A 23,653-nucleotide genomic window follows, 5' to 3' on the forward strand; every position below is an offset into this window, starting at 1 on the left:
GCCTTTCAGAGGACCCAAGGTCGCTTTACATAGGGGGGGGGGGGGAGATGAAAGATTAACAACATAGTGGACAGACACAACATATACATATAGAGTGAGAAAGTTAGGGGTTGAAGGCCAAGTTGAAGAGGTGGGTTTTGAGCAGTTTTTTAAATGAGTCCAGAGTTGGGGCGGTGCGGAGTTCTGCGGGGAGGGAGTTCCAGAGGGTGGGAGCTGCCACACTGAAAGCTCTGTCCCCGAACGTCCGTAGTCTGGTTCGGGGGATGGAGAGTTGACCAGTGTCCGTGGATCGCAGGGACCGTGACTGAGTGTAGGGGTGGAGGAGGTCAGTGAGGTACTGAGGTGCCAGGGCGTGAAGGGATTTGTAGGTGAGCAGGAGGGTTTTGTAGGTGATGCGGGATTTGATGGGGAGCCAGTGGAGGTGGATGAGGATGGGGGTGATGTGCTGCCAGGGTTTGGTGCGGGTTAGAACCCTGGCAGCTGAATTTTGAACATACTGGAGCCTGTCCAGGGTTTTGCTTGGGACCCCGGACAGGACCCCGTTGCAGTAGTCCAGGCGGGAGGTGACGAAGGCGTGGATGAGGGTCTCAGCTGTGGTGTCGGAAAGTGATGGTCGGAGTCTGGAAATGTTTCTGAGGTGAAAGAAGGCGGATTTGGTGAGGGAATTGACATGGGATTGATAGGAAAGGGTGGAGTCCAGGATAACTCCCAGGTTGCGGACCTTAGGGGATGGGGAGATGGAGCAGCCGTCAATGTTGAGGGTGAGATCCCCAACCTTCCGGAGCAGAGCCTTGGGTGCCACAACCATGAGCTTGGTTTTTTTTCTTTTCTTTTTTTGGTCTTTTTCCCCCTCCATTTTCCTCCGATTTTCTCCCATCCCAATGTTAGTCGTATGCCAATTCCCAGTCGCTTCCTGATCGCTGCGCACTTACCCCCCACAGTCAGATCATCTGGGAGAGTGGAGGCTACCACGTGCTTCCTCCGACACACGTCCAGCCAATCACCGCTTCTTTTCACCTGGCAGCGCGGATTCTCATTGAGAGGGCGTAGCGTGTGGGAGGACCACACTATCCCCCTCACGTCCAATCCGCGCTTAGCAGGCGCCCCGACCGAACTGTAGGAGTCGCTGTTTACAACGACCCGGACCCACCCCGCCAGCTTCTCCCACCCTCTGATACAGCCAATTGTATCAGTGCAGACGGCCAGCCAAGCTGGTGACAACCCCGGAGCTGTGAGCTGGATTCGAACAGGCGAATCGAGCTCACAGCTCCGGGGCTGGTGACGAACGCAATCTCCGCTCGGCCACCTAACCGCCTATCATGAGCTTGGTTTTATTGTTGTTGAGTTTGAGGAGATTAGATGACATCCAGGTTTTTATTTCGTGAAGGCAGTTGATAAGGGAGTGTGGGGGAGATGGGTGGATGGTTTGGTGGAGAGGTAGAGTTGAGTGTCGTCGGCATAGGAGTGGAAGCTGAGGCCATGGCGGCGGATGATCTGACCGAGGGGGAGCATGTAATTGGTGAATAGGATTGGGCCAAGTACGGAGCCTTGGGGGACGCCTTGGTTGACTGGGGCCGGGGTGGAACTGGAGTCGCCGATGGTGATAAACTGTGTCCGGGTGGTGAGGTAGGATTGAAACCAGGAGAGTGCTGAGCCAGTGATGCCGAGGTTGTTGGATAGGCGGTTGAGGATGATGGAGTGGGAGACTGTGTCGAATGCTGCAGAAAGGTCCAGGAGGATGAGAATGCTAATGTGGCCAGAGTCAGCTGCAAGGAGGAGGTCGTTGGTGATTTTGATGAGGGTGGTCTCTGTGCTGTGTTGAGTTCTGAAGCCGGATTGAAAAGGCTCATAGAGCTCATGGTTGGACATGTATTGTTGGAGTTGGGCGGCCACTGCTCTTTCCAAGATTTTACTAAGGAAAGGAAGGTTGGAGATCGGACGGTAGTTGTTTAGCTCGTCTGGGTCGAGGCCGGATTTCTTGATGATGGGGGTGACGGAGGCTGTTTTGAAGCAGGGGGGGACGAGACCAGATTTTAGTGAGGAGTTGATGATGTTGACCATGGTGGGGCAAAGAGCAGGGAGTCAGATCTTGACCAGGGTAGTAGGCATGGGGTCAAGTGAGCAGGTGGAGGCTTTGGCTGAGGCTATGAGCTTGACAACTTGGGGACCATTTACCGGGGAGAAGGAGGAGACGCTGCATTGGGGGGGGGGACACTCAGGGGGAGGAGCAGGTGAGGGGGAGGAGGGGGGCACTACTAGCTGCTGGTAGATGGTATTGACCTTGTCCTGGAAAAAGACATGGAACCTGGAGCAGAGGTCGTGGGCACCAGATGGGCGGGGGGGGGTCAAGGGGGCGGAGTAGCCGGTTGATGGTGGAGAAGAGTGTCCTGGGGTGGTTTTGCTGGTTTGCTGGATGCCGATTTAGACTATTGCTATGCCGTATTGATGATCTAGCTGTACGTAACACCAATAAAGTGTTTTGAATTGAATTGAATTCAATAAATGAAGTAACTAACTAAGACGTTAAAGGTAGAATTTGTAATGCCGTCAAACAGCGGCCTCTAGGAAAAAGAGCCCTGCTTGGTATTGTGCTTTGTTTACTTTTTATTGTTTTGGTCTGATGTTTGGGTTGGAGTTTAGTAATTTATTACACCGTGAATTTCTACAGACCTCTCTTGGTAGAGCCTGGGGGCCTCAGATCCACACTGAAATCAAGTAACAATGTGGAATTGCCACCACCTATTCAGTACAATGTGAATGTGTGGTCTCAACCACGTCAGATTACAGAGTATAACCACTTTCTGATCGGAGGATGGAGTGGGATTATTTTCAAATCGAATCATCATAAAGACAGCTTAAAACCTATTTCTTTGCTCAGGCATTTAAATTAAACATCAGGGACATCCTGACACAAATTGTACTTTACCTGCACTTGTCTTACCCTGCCTACTTGTATACACTTGTAAAGAAACTCAAAGTTAAGAGCGATGCACTGCTCTGTTGTTAAGTTGTGAGCGACGCACTGCTCTGTTGTTCTATAAGGTCATTTAGAACTGTACTTTGTAAAGAAACTCAAAGTGTTAAGAGCGATGCACTGCTCTGTTGTATTTGTATTGAACTATTTTATCACACTTTTTATGCACTGCTCTGTTAAATACCCTGTTGTATGAACTATTTTATGTCCGTTCTATTTTATTATTTTTAGCCAATTCTTTTAGTGAATCAAACCGCACTTTTTTTACTCTGTCTATTCTAATTTGTATTACTGAATGAAACTGTAAACCGTTTGGGATGCTAGATCCTAATGTGAAACACTGTGATTTACCTTACCTTGCTACTAGTGATGCACCGATGTGAACATTGTGGCCGATACCGATAACCGATATTAATATTGCTGTTCTGGCCGATGACGATATTTACCGATGTCGATATCTCTGTATAGAAAACACTTTTTTATGATAATCAAATAAAGAGCTATTTTCCAAAACGCTTTTTTTTTTTTTTTTTTTACTTTTGTAACTTATTTTCAGAAATGACTGATATTTTGAAACTATTTAAGGCCAAAACAAGTTTATAAAAAAAATATAAAATAAAATAAAGGAAAAAAATATTTTTTATATTGGTTCTATCTTGATATCGGACCAATACCGATGTGTAAAAAAACGGCCATATTGGCCGATATTATATCGGCGGCTGATATATCGTGCATCACTACTTGCTACCTCTCTTGTCTTTTTTATGCTCGCTTATGCCTGTATTTTTTACTGTTGTGAAGCACTTTGAACTGCAACTTCTGTATGAAAAGTGCTATACAAATAAAGTTATTATTGTTATTATATGTTATTGGATGGAACCTTTTCGCTCTAAATCCCTTCTCAGTGTTTTCTGATGCCATCGTGTCTATGTCTGCTACCTGGCTTTGCGATATATATAGAAGCATCAAAATCCCATCCCATCTCCATGCTTTCTAAACTGTTGCTGTGTACTGTGACAAAGTGATAATGCTATTTCTGTGCATTGTGCTGCTGGGTTACGCCAAATTGCACATTGACATAAGAGCATACCATACATTGTATTCAACAATCAATTGAATCAAGTCTGACCTCTTTTTGAATTTAATCGATTCTTTCTCTGACCTCCTCCTGAACTGACCTGACCTGTCTCCCTTCTCACCCACAGTCCTGCTGGGAGTGCTGACAGCGCGTGCCCAGACAGAGATGAAGAGGGTTGTCGGGGACAACGCCACCTTGCCCTGTCACCACATGTTTTTGGCGGGTGACACCCCCACGCTGGACATCGAGTGGTTGTTCCTCAAGACCAAAAGGCAAAGTGTGGTGAGTTCCTCCTGGTGTTTAGAACAGCTTGTAATTCTTCCAATTCAGATGTATCATTTGATTTGGTATAACTGTTTAGTGCACCTTATCTGAGCACAGCCAACTCTCACTTTGTTGAGGGGGGCATGGCCCCTTTGTTTATTGAAAGGAGATGTCCAGTTATTTCATAATACATGAAGCTTTCAATGTAAAAATAAAATGAATGGGACCAGTGTGATCGGTTGCTATGGGAGATTAACATCTGGCCTTGGAACTTCACAAAAAAAAACAATACTGATTTATTTTGCACATAATCTCCACCAGATCCAGTCGAATTTCAGATAAACACATGGTAAACAGGAAGTAATGTGTTCCTTGTGAACATTTTGTCTGTTTTGCACAAATAAGTTTGTCCTACTTTAGCGAGGAAGCAAGTGAAAATAACTACAAACATGAGCTCAACAGCTTGTCTAATCATATGCCAGAAACTCCCAGTATTTGTATTCCAATGTCCAGCTCTGAAATTTTGTATTTGTATTTATTGGTTTAAAATCCAGAGACAGTGCATATTAAGGAACATTTGACTGTAAATATGCCAGTTTAGCCTTGTTAAGACTTGTTATGGAATATTAATGCAGTCTATTTCCACCGATTAGCTTTGGTTCTTATTTATTTATCCACTGTCATTTCAGTGTTGGTGTATAGGCTATATAGTGTATTCCAATATAAGTGTAATTGATTAATGATATATTCGAAGGAATGCAGGTTTATAGCTATATCAACCCCCTCCAATGTACAGTAAATGACCAAGTATGGTTTTGTCAATATTCCTGTTATGGTTTGTAACCGACCCCAATCGCACAACACAAGACAGGTATGAGAGTAAGCCAAAACAGGGCAAACATTTATTATAGAACAAAAAGCGGCACAGTCCCTTTAAGGGAGAACACAAAAACACTAGAGACAAGGAAATCTGGAAAATGCGGCACTGTGCCTTTAAGAGGCGAACAGGCTAAGGGACTAAGGCTAAGGGCCAGGGCTAAGGACCAGGGCTAAGTGTCAGGGCCAGGACCAGGGGCACTGGAGAGGGGGACAGGGACAGAGGCCCGGAGAGGCGGGCTGGAGACAGGGACAGAGAACAGGGTTAAGGCCTTGGACAGGGCGAGGGCCAGAGCTGCTTACAGGGATGAGGACAGGGTTCCGACGGCGGAGGCCTGGCACGGGAACAGGGGCCCGACGGCGGAGGCCTGGCACGGGGACAGGGGCCCGACGGCGGAGGCCTGGCACGGAGACAGGGGCCCGACAGCAGGGGCCTGGCACGGGGACAGGGGCCCGACGGCGGAGGCCTGGCACGGGGACAGGGGCCCGACAGCGGAGGCCGGGGGGAAGAGGCGCCATCCTCCCGTAGAGAATTAGGGAGCGATGACGCGCCGGCTTGACGTCTGGAGTGGGAACACTGGCAACCTCCCGTAGAGAATTAGAGAGCGCAGGCGGTGTCCCACTCCAGGCACGGAGATCCTCTTCCTCCTCCTAGGGGGGGGCCGGGCACGGAGACTTGACTTGAGACAGGGGCCCGACAGCGGAGGCCGGGGGGAAGAGGCGCCATCCTCCCGTAGAGAATTAGGGAGCGATGACGCGCCGGCTTGACGTCTGGAGTGGGAACACCACTCCAGGCCTGGCACGGAGATCCTCCTCGGATGCTGCAGACGGGCAGCGCAGAACACAGGGGTCCCAGGGGACCGGGGCGAAGAGACGCATCCTCCCGTGGAAATAGGGAGCGATGCGCGCCGGCTTGACGTCTGGAGTGGGAACACTGGAAAACCTCCCGTAGAGAATTAGAGAGCGAAGACGGTGTCCCACTCCAGGCAAACGGCGACAGGTGGTGATGGCTGGCACGTCGTCTCACGCCGGAGACGCGGCAGGAGATGGTAACGTACAGGATGGTAACCGTACAGAACTCCATGAACACAGAGTGAACATAGATACAGAACGACCCGACCAGGACTGGAAGGGAGGTCCAGGTATATAAAGCCCTCTGGGGCGCTAATCATAAACTATGACAGCTGCGTGATGGTAATTGAACAAGAAAGTCCAAGGGTGGGGGCTGGTGAAGGAGAGTAGAAGGCAGGGAAAAGTTCTCACAAGGGTGGGGGCTGGTGAAGAGTAGGAGGCAGGGAAAAGTTCTCACAAGGGTGGGGGCTGGTGAGGTGAGGAGACAGGGAAAAAAGGTCCAGGGAACAGGCGAATCCTCACAGTACCTCCCCCTCCACGGGAGCCACCGGGCGACCGAAAAACTACCATGACGGGGCAGAACACTAACATGACGGACAGAACACTAACATGACGGGGCAGAACACTAACATGACGGGGCAGAACACTAACATGACGGTCAGAACACTAACATGACGGGGCAGAACACTAACATGACGGGGCAGAACACTAACATGACGGTCAGAACACCACGGAACGAGACAGCGGGGCAGGGGACAAGACAAGGCAACAAACAAAAAAAAACTGGGCCATGCTAGCAGGGGAAGCTACACCTAAAGCGGGGCTAGCAGAGGGACTGGGTAGCTGCCAGAGCATTGCTAGCTACAGGGCCTATGCTAGCTGTACTGCTACATTAGCATAGAGGCTGCGCTAGCTGCCGGAGCTAGGCTAGCAGACAGGGCTGGACTAGCAAAGGAGAACAAGCTAGCTGGAAGGACAGTCCTAGCTGTGGGGAACCTGACCTTGCTAGCTGAAGGGGCAGTCCTAGCAGTGGGGAGACTGACCTTGCTAGCTGAAGGGGCAGTCCTAGCAGTGGGGAAACTGACCTTGCTAGCTGAAGGGGCAGTCCTAGCAGTGGGGAAACTGACCTTGCTAGCTGAAGGGGCAGTCCTAGCAGTGGGGAGACTGACCTTGCTAGCTGAAGGGGCAGTCCTAGCAGTGGGGAGACTGACCTTGCTAGCTGAAGGGGCAGTCCTAGCAGTGGGGAACAGGGTAGCTAACAGGGGAGCTAACGAGGCTAACAGGGGAGCTAACAGGGAAGCTAACGAGGCTACCAGGGGAGCTAACAGGGGAGTCAACAGGGGAACTAACAGGGGAACTAACAGGGGAACTAACAGGGGAACTAACAGGGGAACAAGAGGGAGCTAGAGTTGGTTAGAGGGAACTAGAACAGGGGCTAACTCACATACACTGTCTGTGCTGGCTGGGGTCGTCGATTGGTCGGGTCGTACTGTTATGGTTTGTAACCGACCCCAATCGCACAACACAAGACAGGTATGAGAGTAAGCCAAAACAGGGCATTTATTTCTTACATAACAAAAAGCGGCACAGTCCCTTTAAGGGAGAACACAAAAACACTAGAGACAAGGAAATCTGGAAAATGCGGCACTGTGCCTTTAAGAGGCGAACAGGCTAAGGGACTAAGGCTAAGGGCCAGGGCTAAGGACCAGGGCTAAGTGTCAGGGCCAGGACCAGGGGCACTGGAGAGGGGGACAGGGACAGAGGCCCGGAGAGGCGGGCTGGAGACAGGGACAGAGAACAGGGTTAAGGCCTTGGACAGGGCGAGGGCCAGAGCTGCTTACAGGGATGAGGACAGGGTTCCGACGGCGGAGGCCTGGCACGGGAACAGGGGCCCGACGGCGGAGGCCTGGCACGGGGACAGGGGCCCGACGGCGGAGGCCTGGCACGGGGACAGGGGCCCGACAGCGGGGGCCTGGTGGCACGGGGACAGGGGCCCGACGGCGGAGGCCTGGCACGGGGACAGGGGCCCGACAGCGGAGGCCGGGGGGAAGAAGTGCCATCCTCCCGTAGAGAATTAGGGAGCGATGACGCGCCGGCTTGACGTCTGGAGTGGGAACACTGGCAACCTCCCGTAGAGAATTAGAGAGCGCAGGCGGTGTCCCACTCCAGGCACGGAGATCCTCTTCCTCCTCCTCGGGGGGGGCCGGGCACGGAGACTTGACTTGACTTGAGACAGGGGCCCGACAGCGGAGGCCGGGGGGAAGAGGCGCCATCCTCCCGTAGAGAATTAGGGAGCGATGACGCGCCGGCTTGACGTCTGGAGTGGGAACACCACTCCAGGCCTGGCACGGAGATCCTCCTCGGATGCTGCAGACGGGCAGCGCAGAACACAGGGGTCCCAGGGGACCGGGGCGAAGAGACGCATCCTCCCGTGGAAATAGGGAGCGATGCGCGCCGGCTTGACGTCTGGAATGGGAACACTGGAAAACCTCCCGTAGAGAATTAGAGAGCGAAGACGGTGTCCCACTCCAGGCAAACGGCGACAGGTGGTGATGGCTGGCACGTCGTCTCACGCCGGAGACGCGGCAGGAGATGGTAACGTACAGGATGGTAACCGTACAGAACTCCATGAACACAGAGTGAACATAGATACAGAACGACCCGACCAGGACTGGAAGGGAGGTCCAGGTATATAAAGCCCTCTGGGGCGCTAATCATAAACTATGACAGCTGCGTGATGGTAATTGAACAAGAAAGTCCAAGGGTGGGGGCTGGTGAAGGAGAGTAGAAGGCAGGGAAAAGTTCTCACAAGGGTGGGGGCTGGTGAACTCCCCGCAGAACTCCGCACCACCCCAACTCTGGACTCATTTAAAAAACTGCTCAAAACCCACCTCTTCAACCTGGCCTTCAACCCCTAACTTTCTCACTTTATATGTATGTGTTGTGTCTGTCCACTATGTTTGTTGACTTGTTATCTCCCCCCCCCCCCCCCCCTTATGTAAAGCGACCTTGGGTCCTTTGAAAGGCGCTATATAAAACGAAGTATTATTATTATTATTATGGTGAAGAGTAGGAGGCAGGGAAAAGTTCTCACAAGGGTGGGGGCTGGTGAGGTGAGGAGACAGGGAAAAAAGGTCCAGGGAACAGGCGAATCCTCACAATTCCAATGTACAGTTTTGCTTGTACAGTGTAGGTCTACCACCCCTCCTACCCAACCTCCTCCAACAGTTTCTACGTCAAATGTACTCTCTTTTCTGGACTCTTTTTGTATCACAAACAGTACTGTATTTGCAAATCTGGTATGTCATAAATGTATAGATGTAGCAGTACTATCTATCTGTGTCATGTGTGTCATGTTATGATGAATTGAAAATGGGGGACCCTGATGTAAACAAGACGAAATTATTTCTCTGGTCTGCATCCCCTTATGTAATTGAGCTGTACTGTACTGTACCCATTCTGCAATCTGTTAATAAAGTTTTCAATCAATCAATAACAAAGGTATGTCCCATTGTATACCAATCAATGGGATACATTGCATGTTGACCTGCATTCTTTCAAATGTATATAATTAATCATTAAAACAGATGTGTAACAAATAAGAAATACAAATTCCACAGAAGGCATTCAATAATTATTATTTTCAATCATTTCACAATAATTGCATAATTGTGTTTGAATATCTGAGTAATTAAAGTAATTATACATTTGTCTAAAATAGATGGTTCAGATATGGTTAAGCAGCTGCCCTGTGATCAGATGAATCCATATTATTTATTTTTCCGACATCAAATGCGTAATTTCTTATCGTACAAATATTGTCATATTTATTTTAATTATGATTAAGTAATTAATTCCAAGGAGGCCTGTAGCGTTGACGTGAAGGAATCACTATGAGAACACAGTCTGTCAAGTTATAATGACATTTTAAATTAGTCAATCAATCATGAGATTTGATCGTGGCTGAGAGCAGATTTAAGAGTGCTCGCCAGCACAGCCACGATCAAATCTGATCTCAAGAAAATTTGGGGACTCCCACTCCCAGCCCTATTATGTCTTAAATGGGCCGAAATCTGGCTAAGACGAAATTTTTTGTCGTAACTTCGTTCGTTTTCTTAGTTCAGAATGAAAAGGAATGCACCAATAATGACACTTGAAACATGTTGTCCCTTTGTGAAATGCTACTGATAAATATGTATTATTTAGATAATAAATGGATAGTTAAGTCATGGCAATAGGCAATTCTGGTTTCGGTCATCTACCCACGTAAAACAAGTGTGATAGTAAAGTAGGGAGATTGTTAAGCCTTGGCTCTACTAAATCTCTCTACTAAACTCTACTAAATGCATTCTTCTAGTTAACTATGTATTTTGAGGATAGTAAAATAGTGCTTATGTTTGCATGTTGTCCGACACAGGCATAACATTTAGAGAAAACCTCCCAGCACCCTGGAATGTATACTAAATCACACGGACCAAGGTTGGCCTCCGTGTGTGTTTTGGTCAATGCTATTTATTCCCCCACTCACTGCCACTGTTGCACTATGAGCACTAACCTTACAGAATTAATTTTGATGTATTTGGTTTAACCCTCCATCCCACCCCCTACCAGTTAATCACCTATTTTGCCGGGCGAGTTTATGACCCCAACGAAGCACAGCGTGGCCGCCTGGCCTTCGCGGGGGAGTACCTGAAGGGGGACGCCTCCCTGATGATCAGTGACCTGTCCCTGGGAGACTCCGGAGACTACATCTGCAAGGTCAAGAACGGCTTCAAATACCACTGGAGCACCATTAGCCTCATAGTTCTGGGTAAGCTGCTGCTTGTTAGGAGTCTGAGGCAGGTTGTCATCGCCCAGTGTTTTGTTTTTCTTTTCTTTTTCTGTTCACCAGTAATGTACAATAACATCTCCATGAAAAGAAATGTAATTTGAGAATAAGAGAAAAAAATACAAGACTACTCAACTTTACAAACAAACAAAATAGCACACACAAAACGAGGCCCTCTGCTATGGGTACTAGCTCTGCTATCTCAAGCACGGCTGCGTCTCTCTCCCCCTGAGAGGAGCTTCTGTTACAGGCTTTATCCTGGAAGCTCCTCCTACACAGACAAACCAACACACAAGCAATAAAGAAATACAGACATTATTTTCTTGACTTAAATAATTCTGTACACAATAGATACAATATTATTCCATAGTATCCATCCATACTGACCTATAATTACAAACACACTTTAAAAGTCTATTCCCTTCTTAATATAACCCCCCCCCCCCCCTCTGTATTCTACCACACTTAGTACATTCCGGATCTCCCCTCTAGAAAAGGTTTTGGACTCTCCCTCGTCTGGTTGGGAGTGTGGGAGAGCACAGAGACAAAACAGGGTATTAAGTTAAACAATTCAATAAATATAACAAAAGATTATCCACAGCATGTGTTTGTCTTATTTATATTGTGATACAATTTTTATGGGATAAATTGTCTCCTAATAAAACAATTTTGCAAGCTAGTGTGCAGCAGCCTGTCTTTGTCCATCAGGATTTAATCCCAGTCCAGCAGGGATACATACTGTATTGTTGCAGAATATTTATTTTATTGTTATTCGCACTTACAAACATACATTCTGGAATAAAATAAGTAAAAAGAAGACCAGTTCAAATGTGCAGGAAAGATTAAAAAAAAAACCAAGGGCTTATAAGCGACCTCCCCTCTTAAACCTATATAGGATAACTACACAAAAAAAATCCCCTCCCCCCCTCATTATGCACAAACACATGCTCATATCCCTCTCTCATACACACATACATACAATACAGCATTATACAACTATTATAATGTTGGGCATTTTTTTTTAAAGACTTTACACAAATACACATGGATACTATAGACTACAGGATCTGTAGTTCTTTTTTAAGCTTACTTTTAAATATATAGGAATAGGGCACCTAACCAAATATACTGTAAGATCAAATGTTCTGGAACCCAGAAACTTGTGGTCCTGTCATTTAAGTTCAGACTGTTATACCCCTAGCCCTATTTTCGACTCTTCAATGATGTTGTTGAAGGGTAGAGTCCTTTCTCTGCACTGGACTGGACACCCAGCTTCTCCCTACTGTAGTTAGCCACAAAACAAATGTTAAGTTAATGGGGCCAATATTTTTAAACACTTTGTGTTTTTCACAATTCTGAACTTGCCCTTTAAGCTGCCAGCTGAAAGGAGTCAAACATATGTTGCTGGTATTTACCGACCAAAAAGAGTTTCCCAAGTCATTGCTTGGCAATGGTTGAGATACATCAATGGTGATCTGAAGCAAATAAGTTCCAAAAGATGAGGCATTTTTCAAACCCCAAGAAATGTATATCTTTGAAACAACAACGGAGCCTTTGTAAACACCTGTCTGTGGTGGTTGTCAATGAACCGTCTGAACTTCCCTTGTTCTTTCTTTTCCTCTCTCCCTGCAGCAGGGCTGTTCCTAGCAAATGCAAACTCTTATCTCAAGGTGGCTGCAGTGCTACAATATCACGTTAACTAGCTAACATCTATTATTAATCTTTTCTTGTTTGTTATGTTTCCTGGCAAAGCCACATTCTGCTAGCTAGCGGATAGTTCATGTTCTCTGGTGGCTTCAGGGGCCCTATACGCATATAGACAGAAACGGCCCTGCTCGACAGACACATAGCAACACCAGTGGAACAAGATCTATTTCTGACTACACTCGTACCTTCTGGTGGAGCTTCCACTGTGCTGCTCTTCTGCATTGCTGTCGGGCAAAAACCTCACATCTCCAAAATAGTTGTCAGGAATTGAGAAAAACAACCAAATCTTCAGATTGACACCCATGTGTTTTTGAAGTTAAACACTGGGTTTTGAATGGATTAGTTTTTGCCTAATACTGCCTCCACCATTTCTTCACATATTCAATTGTATTCATAGAAAACTGAACATATGGCATTCAGTGTAATAAGCTGATTTGACTACAAAAACAGCCTACACAGTAGGAAATATTAATCTGTTCTTATGTTTGTATTTGTGCGCCTCTGTCTGCAGTGAAACCATCCAAGCCTCGTTGTTGGATGGAGGGCAGACTCTTGGAGGGAGGTGACGTGAAGATGAGCTGTAAGTCTGCCGATGGCTCTGACCCCATCCACTACAAGTGGGAGAGGGTCCTGGACAAGGGCAAGTACCTGGGCAAGCTGCCCCCACTGGCCCTCGTAGGTAAGCACTCTGAGATACTGTCCGGTAGATTCCACTGGCCCTCGTAGGTAAGCACACTGTGGCCGCTTTCAGACAGACATGGTTCTGGTTCCGTTCTGGAGTCTCGGAACCTTGGTGCTTTCTGGCGAACCAGCCTGCGTTCACACCAGTGTAAGATTAGATTCGATTCAAATGTATTGTCATTATACAGCACAAGTACAGTACAACAAAAATAGGTTTGTCATATGTAGCAGTAAAGTACAACAGCAATATACAATGTACAGGTGGTTAAACTGGGTACAAATTAGTACTACTGAGTGTAGTGCTAATCAGATGTATGTACAGAGTTGTATTAAATAAATAGAGACAGTAGGACTACTACTGGCCAGCAGCGTAACTAGTAAGAGTAGGATATGTACAGTGGAAACATCCACGGAGGGAGTTGCTCAATGCTCAATGCACAAGGCAGGTGGAAGAAAAATGTATAAATAATTAATTAATTAATTATTTGGTCTGACATTCTAGTGAACCCAGCCTTAGCCATCTCTTCCACAAGTTGGGCATACAGCTTGCTCTTTCTAGTACTACTCTCTAGTTTTTCCTGGAACTCTGCTGATGCCCAAATCGCCACCAAGAATTTTGTTTCCTCGGCAGACATTGCAAATTATCTTTTTCCATTGACTTGGACATTGTTGTCAGCCGCTGCCTTCGTCTCCTTGCTTCTTCCCCTTATCTTCACAGCCTAGAATAGGACACGACACGCCCACTGATGATGTCATGGTTTGCAAGGAACAAATACTTGTTTGGTACCAGCTGACAACCAACTTTTCAGGTTCCAAACCAATGAATTTTCGGTCTGAACGCGCCAGCCGGTTCAAAATTAGGTTTGGAAACCGGAATCGGCACCTGTGCACAGTATTAGAAAATGAGGCACCACTTAAAAGAGAAGCATCTCCATTCAATTTAACAACTGCAACTGGATAAGAGCAGACAACTTCACAGACATGAATCAGCAAGTGTGAATAAAACCTAATAAGGAACATACAGCCATAACTTTGTAGCCTAGCCTTCAGACTATATCCTGTGGTTAGGACCACTTTTGAAAATATTGTCTCACCCAATGTAATACTATAACATGTTTGGTTGAGTGGATATAATGCCAGTCTACCCCTGTTGCATGGTGCAAGCCAAGCTAAAGGGTGTATGAGGGAGCTCTGTGGCAAGCACAGAGTGCAAGTTGGTCGTTGGTGTAAATCTGTGCACCAGATTGTGCTGTTTACTCCTCCGTTCCATGTTGTGTTCTTCTGACGATCTGCCTGTGTGTGTTTGTACGGTGCTCCCAACTGGCTGCTTCCACAGTCACACTGCTGGCCAAGCTGCAACACCCAATTCATCATCCACACACTCAACAACTGCCTCTCACAAAGATGACAAATACCCATTGTGTCGTATAGAAGCATGACTGAATAACCCTTTTCCATTGATCGTCAATGTTGCGATTAGAATAACATCATGTAGGTTTTGGTCTTTCTGTAGGCTATCGTGACAATAAGAAAACAATAAAATGACACTGACCGTATCCTTTAAGAGTAAGTGTTCGTACACTGTTAGGAGAAAGTATTTCCAAACACCATAAGTGGTGCCCACGTAGCTGCAAAGCTAAATTAGTTGCCAATCTGTAGTGCTGGTGATGTTTCAAGACACAGTGTGCAGTGCAGCAGTCATCATGTGAAGTGGTTTCAAAATCTTAGTATGGCATATGAAGTTTACTAAACTTGATTTGTGAAGATGAGAGAGAGAGAGAGAGAGAGAGAGAGAGAGAGAGAGAGAGAGAGAGAGAGAGAGAGAGAGAGAGAGAGAGAGAGAGAGAGAGAGAGAGAGAGAGAGAGAGAGAGAGAGAGAGAGAGTTAAATCATGGATGGTCACTATGTCTAGCCTATGTTGGTTGGATTTGTGTTGAGAGAGAGGGGGGAGCAAGAGCTACATACTGTAAGTGGAGCTACTACATGCACATCAAGCTAAATCAGCCGGGGGGAGATAGAGATAATGGAGATATGTCTCGCTGTTGCGTTTCCCTTCTAATTGAGACCGGCCTTCATTTGTCAAAATGTTTAATAAAGGCCAGTAAAAGGGACTCTGCTTTCAAATTAAGTTTTACGGTACTCAAGTACTTTGCTTAAGTACATTTCGGGGTTAGTAGTGGCCTAAAGAGAAGTGAGTGAATAAGGCCTTGTCCAGACGACGATGATTTTGGGTGTATCCGCCAAGTATTTTATCGTACAGTATGCACGTTTCGTCCAGATGTAACTGCGTTCTGGGAGCCTGAATATGCTATTTTCTGAGAACGGGTCCCAGAGTGAACAAATCTGAAGACGCAATAAATCAAACAATCAACGCCACCCTTGCGTTCCCGTCTTTACAAGCCAGTATGCATATTTCCTGAACCGATGACGCAATAGCCCACCTCTCCCTTAACCCGCATGCGCATTATTAACATAGCTACAACACACAGTAACGTTAATACAATTACATGCATCATTGTTTACAATGAACGGGTGGGACCAGTCGAAAGGACTGGACACAGGGACAAGTTAAACATCAATCAATTAATTTAATACAACAGGTAGTTCGAGCTGCGCTGTCGTGCCTACGACCGCACCATATTATATACGGCTTTGACTCGCTCTCTCTCTCTTGTCGATTAAAATCAGCAGATCTTCCTCCTCATCATCGATTGCCTGTAGCTGCATTTGTGCATGTGAGCCGCGGTGTCTATCTCCTCTCCTTTGGAAACTAGCGTTAGCTAGGGCGGCTGGGTGGCGCAGCGGATATTGCGCTCGTCACCAATGCAAGAGACTCCGGTCTCGAATCCGGGTGTCAGCATTGCCTCCGGCTTGGGCCGGCCGTCATACTAACTCAATTGGCAGAGTCAGTGGGTGGAAGTCGATGGGTGGTAATCTGGACGTTGTGGACAGCGACTCCTACAGGTCGGTTGGGGGACGCCTGCACAGCAGAGACAGGAAATAGCGGGGGTAGTGTGAGCCTCCCACACGTTACACCTCGCCAATGAGAGTCCGCGCTGGCAGGTGAAAAGATGTGACAGGCTGCCTCCTTGTGTACCGGAGGGGACACGTGCTCCCTCAACACTCACTGCTAAAGTGCCCTTGAACAATAAACATAATCCAGTAACTGCTCCGGTGAACTTTAGCAAACTGTGGTTGGAGATGGTAGCTCCCAGGTGTGTTAATCTCAAAACCATGCCCTCTTGTTTGAGATAGGTCAATTGTGTGAGTGTGAAGCAGGGCATTGCTGAAAAAGAGCATTATGTGATCAGCAAATCTACTCTGGGTAAATAAAGGTACAAATCTACCATGGGTAAATAAAGGTACAAATCTACCCAGGGTAAATAAAGGTACAAATCTACCCAGGGTAAATAAAGGTACAAAGAAAGTCTTAGGGTGCCTTCATATGCATCTGGGAAGCTCTGACTTCTTACGTTGAAAGCTTTACTCACGACTCAACTTGCGTTCAGGTTCTCTGGTCAGAAATATTGGGAAACCATAGCAACACACCCAGACGCGTGAATGATTTTCCTCCTGTGGGTAATGGTTACTATTAGGGGTGGAACGGTTCACAAAATCCACGGTTCGGTTCGTACAGTATCGCGGTTTTGTGGTCACGGTTTTCGGTTCGATTCGATACGTTGTTTTTTATTAAAAAAGAAATTGAATACTCCAAAAATGTAGACATGCTTCTCATTTATTTGAAGAAAAAAAAGTTTACAGCGGTTTGTTTGGCACACAAAGACCGAACTGACTGAAAAATATAGGCAACATTTGTCAAAGTATTAACTTAGTGCAAACAAACAAAATAATTAAACCTTTCCATTTTTGTGGCCACATTATAGACAAAGGCCATCAACATAAAGTATGCATATGCTCAACCAGCACTAGACTTTCTTATCAAAAAGGAAAAGTCACAGAAAATATGATTAGGGTTTTAAGTAAGGATGTTTATCGGGTTACTATTAATAATGATTTGCACTAAGGAATGTTGTAACTGTTATCAAAAAAGAAAAAGAGGAGATGTTACAAGGGAATGGGTAATGTTAAACCCCCCCCCACAGTGGTGTGTGGAGTTGGTACGTCTCAGCAGGGACCAGGATGTAAATGTTGTGTTAATACAGACGCACGGCACAGTTAACACACACGTTCTAATCTCCTGGCTCGTTATTGAACACAAACAGTTATCTTTGAACCTCTGTTGTCAAGCCTCATCAATATACCCCCCTTCCCCACTCTGGTGTCGTAGAGTTACTTTGCTGTGAGCGTTTCCACGGTTTGCTTGCGGCTAACATCAGTTAGCTTGCGGCTAAAGTTAGTTAGCTCGTGGCTAACGTAACGTTAGCCTAGCTTGAGGCTAACGCATCCCAATAACCGAACAATACACATGAAACCGGTCTTATTTGACATGCCCTGAGTGGGAGTCGAATCCCGGTCTCCCACACCGCGGGCGACATCGCAGACCACTATACCAAGAGGTGAATTCACTTCTTGGTAATGTGTCTGTATGCCTTTTTAAGGGGGAGTGAGTTTTACTTGCAGTACCGCAACGTGCCACAGTCACTTCACAACACTTGAAGTCCATCGTGACTGTGGATATACTCGCGGTACCTCCATTACACACACATGCCCCAAACCGTGGAGGTCGTACCGAACGGTGTACGGTTCGAATGCGTACCGTTCCACCCCTAGTTACTATACTACACATAAAGGTACAATCATTCATAGAATCTCTTGTGTCTATAGTAATCAAACGGACACAATGCATGAACTAAGTAGCATAGTGCCTTCCCATCACACATTTTCCCACTATTAAAAAAAATTCAGATGCAGAGTTTTATTTGCCACATGGAAGCAATACAATCATACAGTTTTCATACAAAATATAGATATACTGTATAGAAAGAAACAATTTACAACAGATAAATGCATTATGAATGCAATCTAATGTATGTTGCCTTGCTTTTCAGATTTGAAAAATCCAGAGATAGTGACATTGAGGAACTTGACTAAGGACAGTGCTGGTGTCTACAAGTGTACTGCCAGCAACGATGTGGGGGAGGAGAGCTGCACTGTGGAGGTCAAGATGCACTGTGAGTGGAGGAGCCTTCCCTGCCAAAACCCTTGCCCCTGGCTATCCATATACTGTATAATTATGTTTTGCCAATGTTTAGATGAAAACACTGGATGTAGCTTATCTACAACGGGACCAAGCTTGTGAGCAAGGTGCTAGCCAAGCCTGGCAAAGGCTAAACGCTCGTAGTCTCTTTCACATCCATGTGGACTCTTTGTCTTTGACATGAGTTAGCTGCAGTCTCACAGAACTTGGTGCCAAGCTCTGAAATGTCACATTAAACCTGCAATGTTATGCCAACTACAACTACAATAGCATATGGGAACACCAGCTTGTTGCATGTAGGCCTACTGCTATCTCCTTTTGTTTCTCTGGTTGACTCTGTAGCGGAAGAAGGTTCCTGTCTCAGTGGTTGCTGCTGAATGACCACATGGTTGTCAAGGATGACCAGAATATTGTTTTCTAATGGCCTTGGAGTGGAACTTCCATTGTGTTGTGTTAATTACAGCACAATTAAATGATGTTGATAAAAGACTAGCAATACCTTGTCTTATAGAGACTGCTACCTTATAATTGCATTGAGCTGTAATTAACACAACACAAGGATTCAGTGTCCCCAATAACATCACTGGTGACAATATTCAAACTAATTTACTCTGAATAACTGTCAAACTAAATGAATGTGTGCAAAACTGTTCAGAATTTCTGGATGAATAAAATGAATCTGCATTGTTTTTTGGTGAAGTGCCCCTTTAACACATTCGGCGCCATTCGATTTCCCCATCATGTGCTAGCACGGCCAGGTTTTCATTACATAGTTTCACTGTGTGTCACCTTGTTTGTAGAGCTAAATCTATATTTTATATTATAGCTATGGATACAATGGTCATTTGACAGTAACTATCTTCCGTTCAAGATGCAAAAAAGAATATTTGTTTTCATGAATACGTTCACGCGTTATCCTGTGGTGAATATGAGTATAATTTCGGAATGATCCAGGCTAATTCCTGCGAGGCTGGCTATAGGGCGCAACGTGAATTCTACTAAAACCATTGGCGTTTCGACCCGCTACTATTTTCAAATCAAATGCATATGATAGGTATTATGTTTCATTATGAATGCATGAAGGGGGGGGGGGTCGTTTCTGATTATTTGATTGCCAGTAACGGCATGCGTTATTACCACAACACACGCCGATCAGGGGGATGGGTATGATAACCTTGCACGATCAAGCTGAAATTGACGTCAGATTGTCCTTACCTGTGGTCGGTGGTATTCAAAAAATAATATTCCAATTATTTGATCGCCATCTGGTCCATCCTATGTCCATCTGGTCCACGACATAACCCACCACAACATATGGATCGGGGGTCCCAAAACCAATCAATGCGATCGAGTGAAGCCCTAGGTTTCCCATTACTAGAAAAGTCCGTCCGGAGCCATTTGAGTGTAGCACCCGGTCTGGAACAGGGTTTACTGCACTCTCGATACTGCTTACTAGCAGGATCTGGCCGGTACTGCACCTTCGGAGTCCCAGTATGCCTTTTAACGGCAACATACAGGTCCCTGACATTGAATAGGATATTAAAATCGAAGAAAAGGGAAAACGATCCGTTAACCGTTGGCGCCCAATAACGTATACGTGAATGGCCCCGAAAGTGTTAAGGAGTTATGATGTTGCATCTGTGTGGTCATTGTTGTATTACATTTACATTTACATTTAGTCATTTAGCTGATGCTTTTATCCAAAGCGACTTACAAGTTCTGTATGACAAGTCATCAGGAAGGGCACAACTCTATCAGCTGAGTAACAATGTTCATCAAAGTGTTGAGTGCTACAGTGTAGGTTAGTTTATTATGACATCAATAAGAGAATGAAAATACAGCAAAGATGTATATTGTAATGTAATTTTAATACACTGATGTTGCAAAGATGTATAGTTTGTTTACATGGACTCAATAATCGATGATTGCCCTTACTCTAGCTATGAGACCCCTAAACTACAATGTATGTGTGTGTGTGTGTGTGTGTGTGTGTTCAGATGTAAGGGGGATGGGTGTTGTAGCAGGTGCTGTGGTAGGCGTGTCCTTTGGTGTCTTCCTCATCATCCTCATCATCTGGTTGGTGTTCCGCAAGAAGGAGATGAAGAAATATGAAGAGGAGGAAACTCCCAATGAAATCAGGTACAAGATCAACTGCACGCATGTTTATCAAACTAATTAAATCAGGTACAGGATCAACTGGACACATGTTTATCAAACATAATCACACTATACGTGCACTTGTATCAAGACAACACTCACCAGTTTAGACTTTAGATTAGGTGTAGAACACTAGCCTTTAGATTAGGTGTAGAACACTAGATGTTAGATTAGGTGTAGAACACTAGACATTAGATTAGGTGTAGAACACTAGACTAGATTAGGTGTAGAACACTAGATGTTAGATTAGGTGTAGAACACTAGACATTAGATTAGGTGTAGAACACTAGACTAGATTAGGTGTAGAACACTACATGTTAGATTAGGTGTAGAACACTAGACTAGATTAGGTGTAGAACACTAGATGTTAGATTAGGTGTAGAACACTACATGTTAGATTAGGTGTAGAACACTAGACTAGATTAGGTGTAGAACACTAGATGTTAGATTAGGTGTAGAACACTACATATTAGATTAGGTGTAGAATGCTAGACTTTAGATTAGGTGTAGAACATTAGATTTTAGATTAGGTGTAGAACACTAGACTTTAGATTAGGTGTAGAACACTAGACTTTAGATTAGGTGTAGAACACTAGATTTTAGATTAGGTGTAGAACACTAGACTTTAGATTAGGTGTAGAACACTAGACGTTAGATTAGGTGTAGAACACTAGAGTTTAGATTAGATGTAGAACACTAGACGTTAGATTAGGTGTAGAATGCTAGACTTTAGATTAGGTGTAGAACACTAGAGTTTAGATTAGATGTAGAACACTAGACGTTAGATTAGGTGTAGAACACTAGAGTTTGATTTAGATTTTAAGCAAAAGAGTACCATGTTTCTAAGGCTACGTTCACACTGCAAACCTTGGTTCTCAATTCTGATTTGTTTGCCGTTCACATTCTTTTTTAAATGTGGCGAATATCAAATTCCAGTGTAAACTGGCCACGCTCCTGAACTGACCTCCATGGGCAAATAACAACAACGAACGAGGACACTCAAGTCACAGTTTATGGTTGAATGTATAAATTGATGTACAGTGGAGGCCAGCTAATTTGTGAGCAGATGATAATGGGGGTGAGGGGGAGGTGAAAGAGAGCCATTTCTTCTTTCAATATGCTTTCAAACACAGACTGGTTATGATATGTCCCCTCAAGTTTTGCTTGTACATAAGTATCACCCCAAATATGTGTAAGGTAAACACCTCACTGTCCCTTCACTGACCACCTCCATCACAGCTGTTTTGTATGTTTGTATTCACAGAGTGACTCCCATCAGTGCAGAATTGTGATGAATGTCAATCTAGAGTGACGTTAAAGTCCTGTATCTGATATATGACCACATAATATGTATGTGGTTTTTCATATTATGAAAGTGTCCCAATTCAGAATTGAAAAGATCAGATTACATGTGATTAGTGCTGTACACACCGTCATAAAAAAACCCATATCTGAGTCACATTCTGAGCAAAGAAAATCTGATTTGGGCCACTTTCACTTGCTATTCAAGGGTCTCATAGCAGCAGCAGCCACGACCAGCTCTTGCCTCAAGCATCAGTTTAGCATTGCCATCTAATTGCCTCAGCTCCTAAGGCATTACTGTTTCTCCCCCCTAGCACTTAACATAGCACTTAACCCCATGTATAGCGTGACTCTGTTTCCTCGTAGAAACTCTGTCGTAGAAATCCTATTTACCGTTGACAACAGGGCTATATTCAACATCCCTAAATGATACCAGATACACTGAGACTACCTGTTACAACTGCATTTTTATTTTTAGCGTGATATGGCGCCATTTGTGCTGCTGCCGATTTTCGAGTGTCAATGAATTATGCAGGCTCCTGGGCCCGGCTGGCCATCAATAATGTAGCCAGCAATGCAGGGAGAGAAAGGGTAGACAGTCACTCTTGTCCTGTTTACACAGAGGAAATTAGTGCAAGTGTAAAAACAAAGTGGATATACTTTGACGTTCTAAAACCCTTTTCTTTCTTCTTTTGTTTTCCAGAGAGGATGCAGAGGCACCCAAGGCCAAGCTGGTGAAGCCCAACTCCCTCTCCTCGTCCCGCTCCGGCAGCTCTCGCTCCGGCACCTCCTCCACCCAGTCCATGGTGCACAACGCCATCGCCCGCGGACAACGGCCATGTGTGCCCGCTGTGGCAGCCCTCAAGGAGGGCGGCCATCCCTCCGCTTTCCTTCAGTCTCCCCCTGCCTACACCCAGGTGGTCCCCAAGACACCACCCACCTCCACAACTACCAGCTCCAGCTCAACTAAGTCCAGCCCACCCCCCAAGCTAAGCCCCGGGAACCTGACCCGCATGGGGGCCACGCCCGTCATGATACCCGCTCAAACCAAGGCCTTCCAGACTGTGTAGGAAGTGACGCAGGGGCTGAGAGAGAGATGACAGACGAACACAGCAACACCGGCAGCCTCGGGACACACAGCATGAGGCGCGTCCCCAACAGCCAAGACCCAAGAGTGAGATACTGATTAAGACTCAGCCTTATCATCTAGCTTATACTAACACCACCCGCCATCAAGAAATCCCTGACTCACACTTAGTAGTGACTTTAGTAGTGACTCCACTGCCCTATACTGTACAAACTATTGGGAACAAACTCTACGGTGTCCTCCTGGGACATTTACACTTCCATCCGGGCTCCGCCTGCGCTGAAAGTGACAGTGTTTTATGAGGTTCAATGATCTGGAACACAATGTGTGGGAGGTGTTTCGAGTCAAAGGAGCACTCGGCTGTTTAGAGGAAAGAGAAGGATGTGTCTACCAGGGAGGGAGGGAGGGAGGGAGGGAGGGAGGGAACCAAAGGAGCGAACAGGAGCTGGATTGGAAAAAATAAGTGTAGATAAAGTGTGGTACACAGTGCACAGTCCCTACCTGAATCTGGAGAACAAACCAAGACCACTCACCCTGGGTGCATCTGCAATGGATGAGCCAGGTTACAGAAGGAATAGACAAGACGCAAGGAACAAAGATATAACACAGCAAGTGGAGAAAATATCTCTGCATCACACCTGTCACACCTCAAATCAAACGGTCTCCTCTTACATAAGCCATTTTACACT

At 45.8% G+C, this 23,653-nt stretch overlaps 1 protein-coding gene across 1 annotated transcript in view; it reads left to right on the forward strand.

The window, feature by feature from the left end:
• Positions 1–23,339, forward strand: part of clmpa (CXADR like membrane protein a) — a 151,015-nt gene extending 127,676 nt beyond the window's left edge. Inside the window, exons 2-7 of the mRNA XM_084319844.1 lie at positions 4,180–4,334; positions 10,656–10,854; positions 13,091–13,258; positions 18,270–18,392; positions 20,416–20,557; positions 22,581–23,339. Of these exons, the coding sequence (XP_084175970.1) occupies positions 4,180–4,334; positions 10,656–10,854; positions 13,091–13,258; positions 18,270–18,392; positions 20,416–20,557; positions 22,581–22,947 (1,154 nt within the window). The 3' untranslated portion in view covers positions 22,948–23,339. The remainder of the gene's footprint in view (positions 1–4,179; positions 4,335–10,655; positions 10,855–13,090; positions 13,259–18,269; positions 18,393–20,415; positions 20,558–22,580) is intronic.
• The last annotated feature ends 314 nt before the right edge of the window (positions 23,340–23,653 follow it).

The sequence above is a fragment of the Notolepis coatsorum genome, assembly GCF_963971535.1.
Source record: "Notolepis coatsorum genome assembly, chromosome: 8".
Taxonomy (NCBI): Eukaryota; Metazoa; Chordata; class Actinopteri; order Aulopiformes; family Paralepididae; genus Notolepis; species Notolepis coatsorum.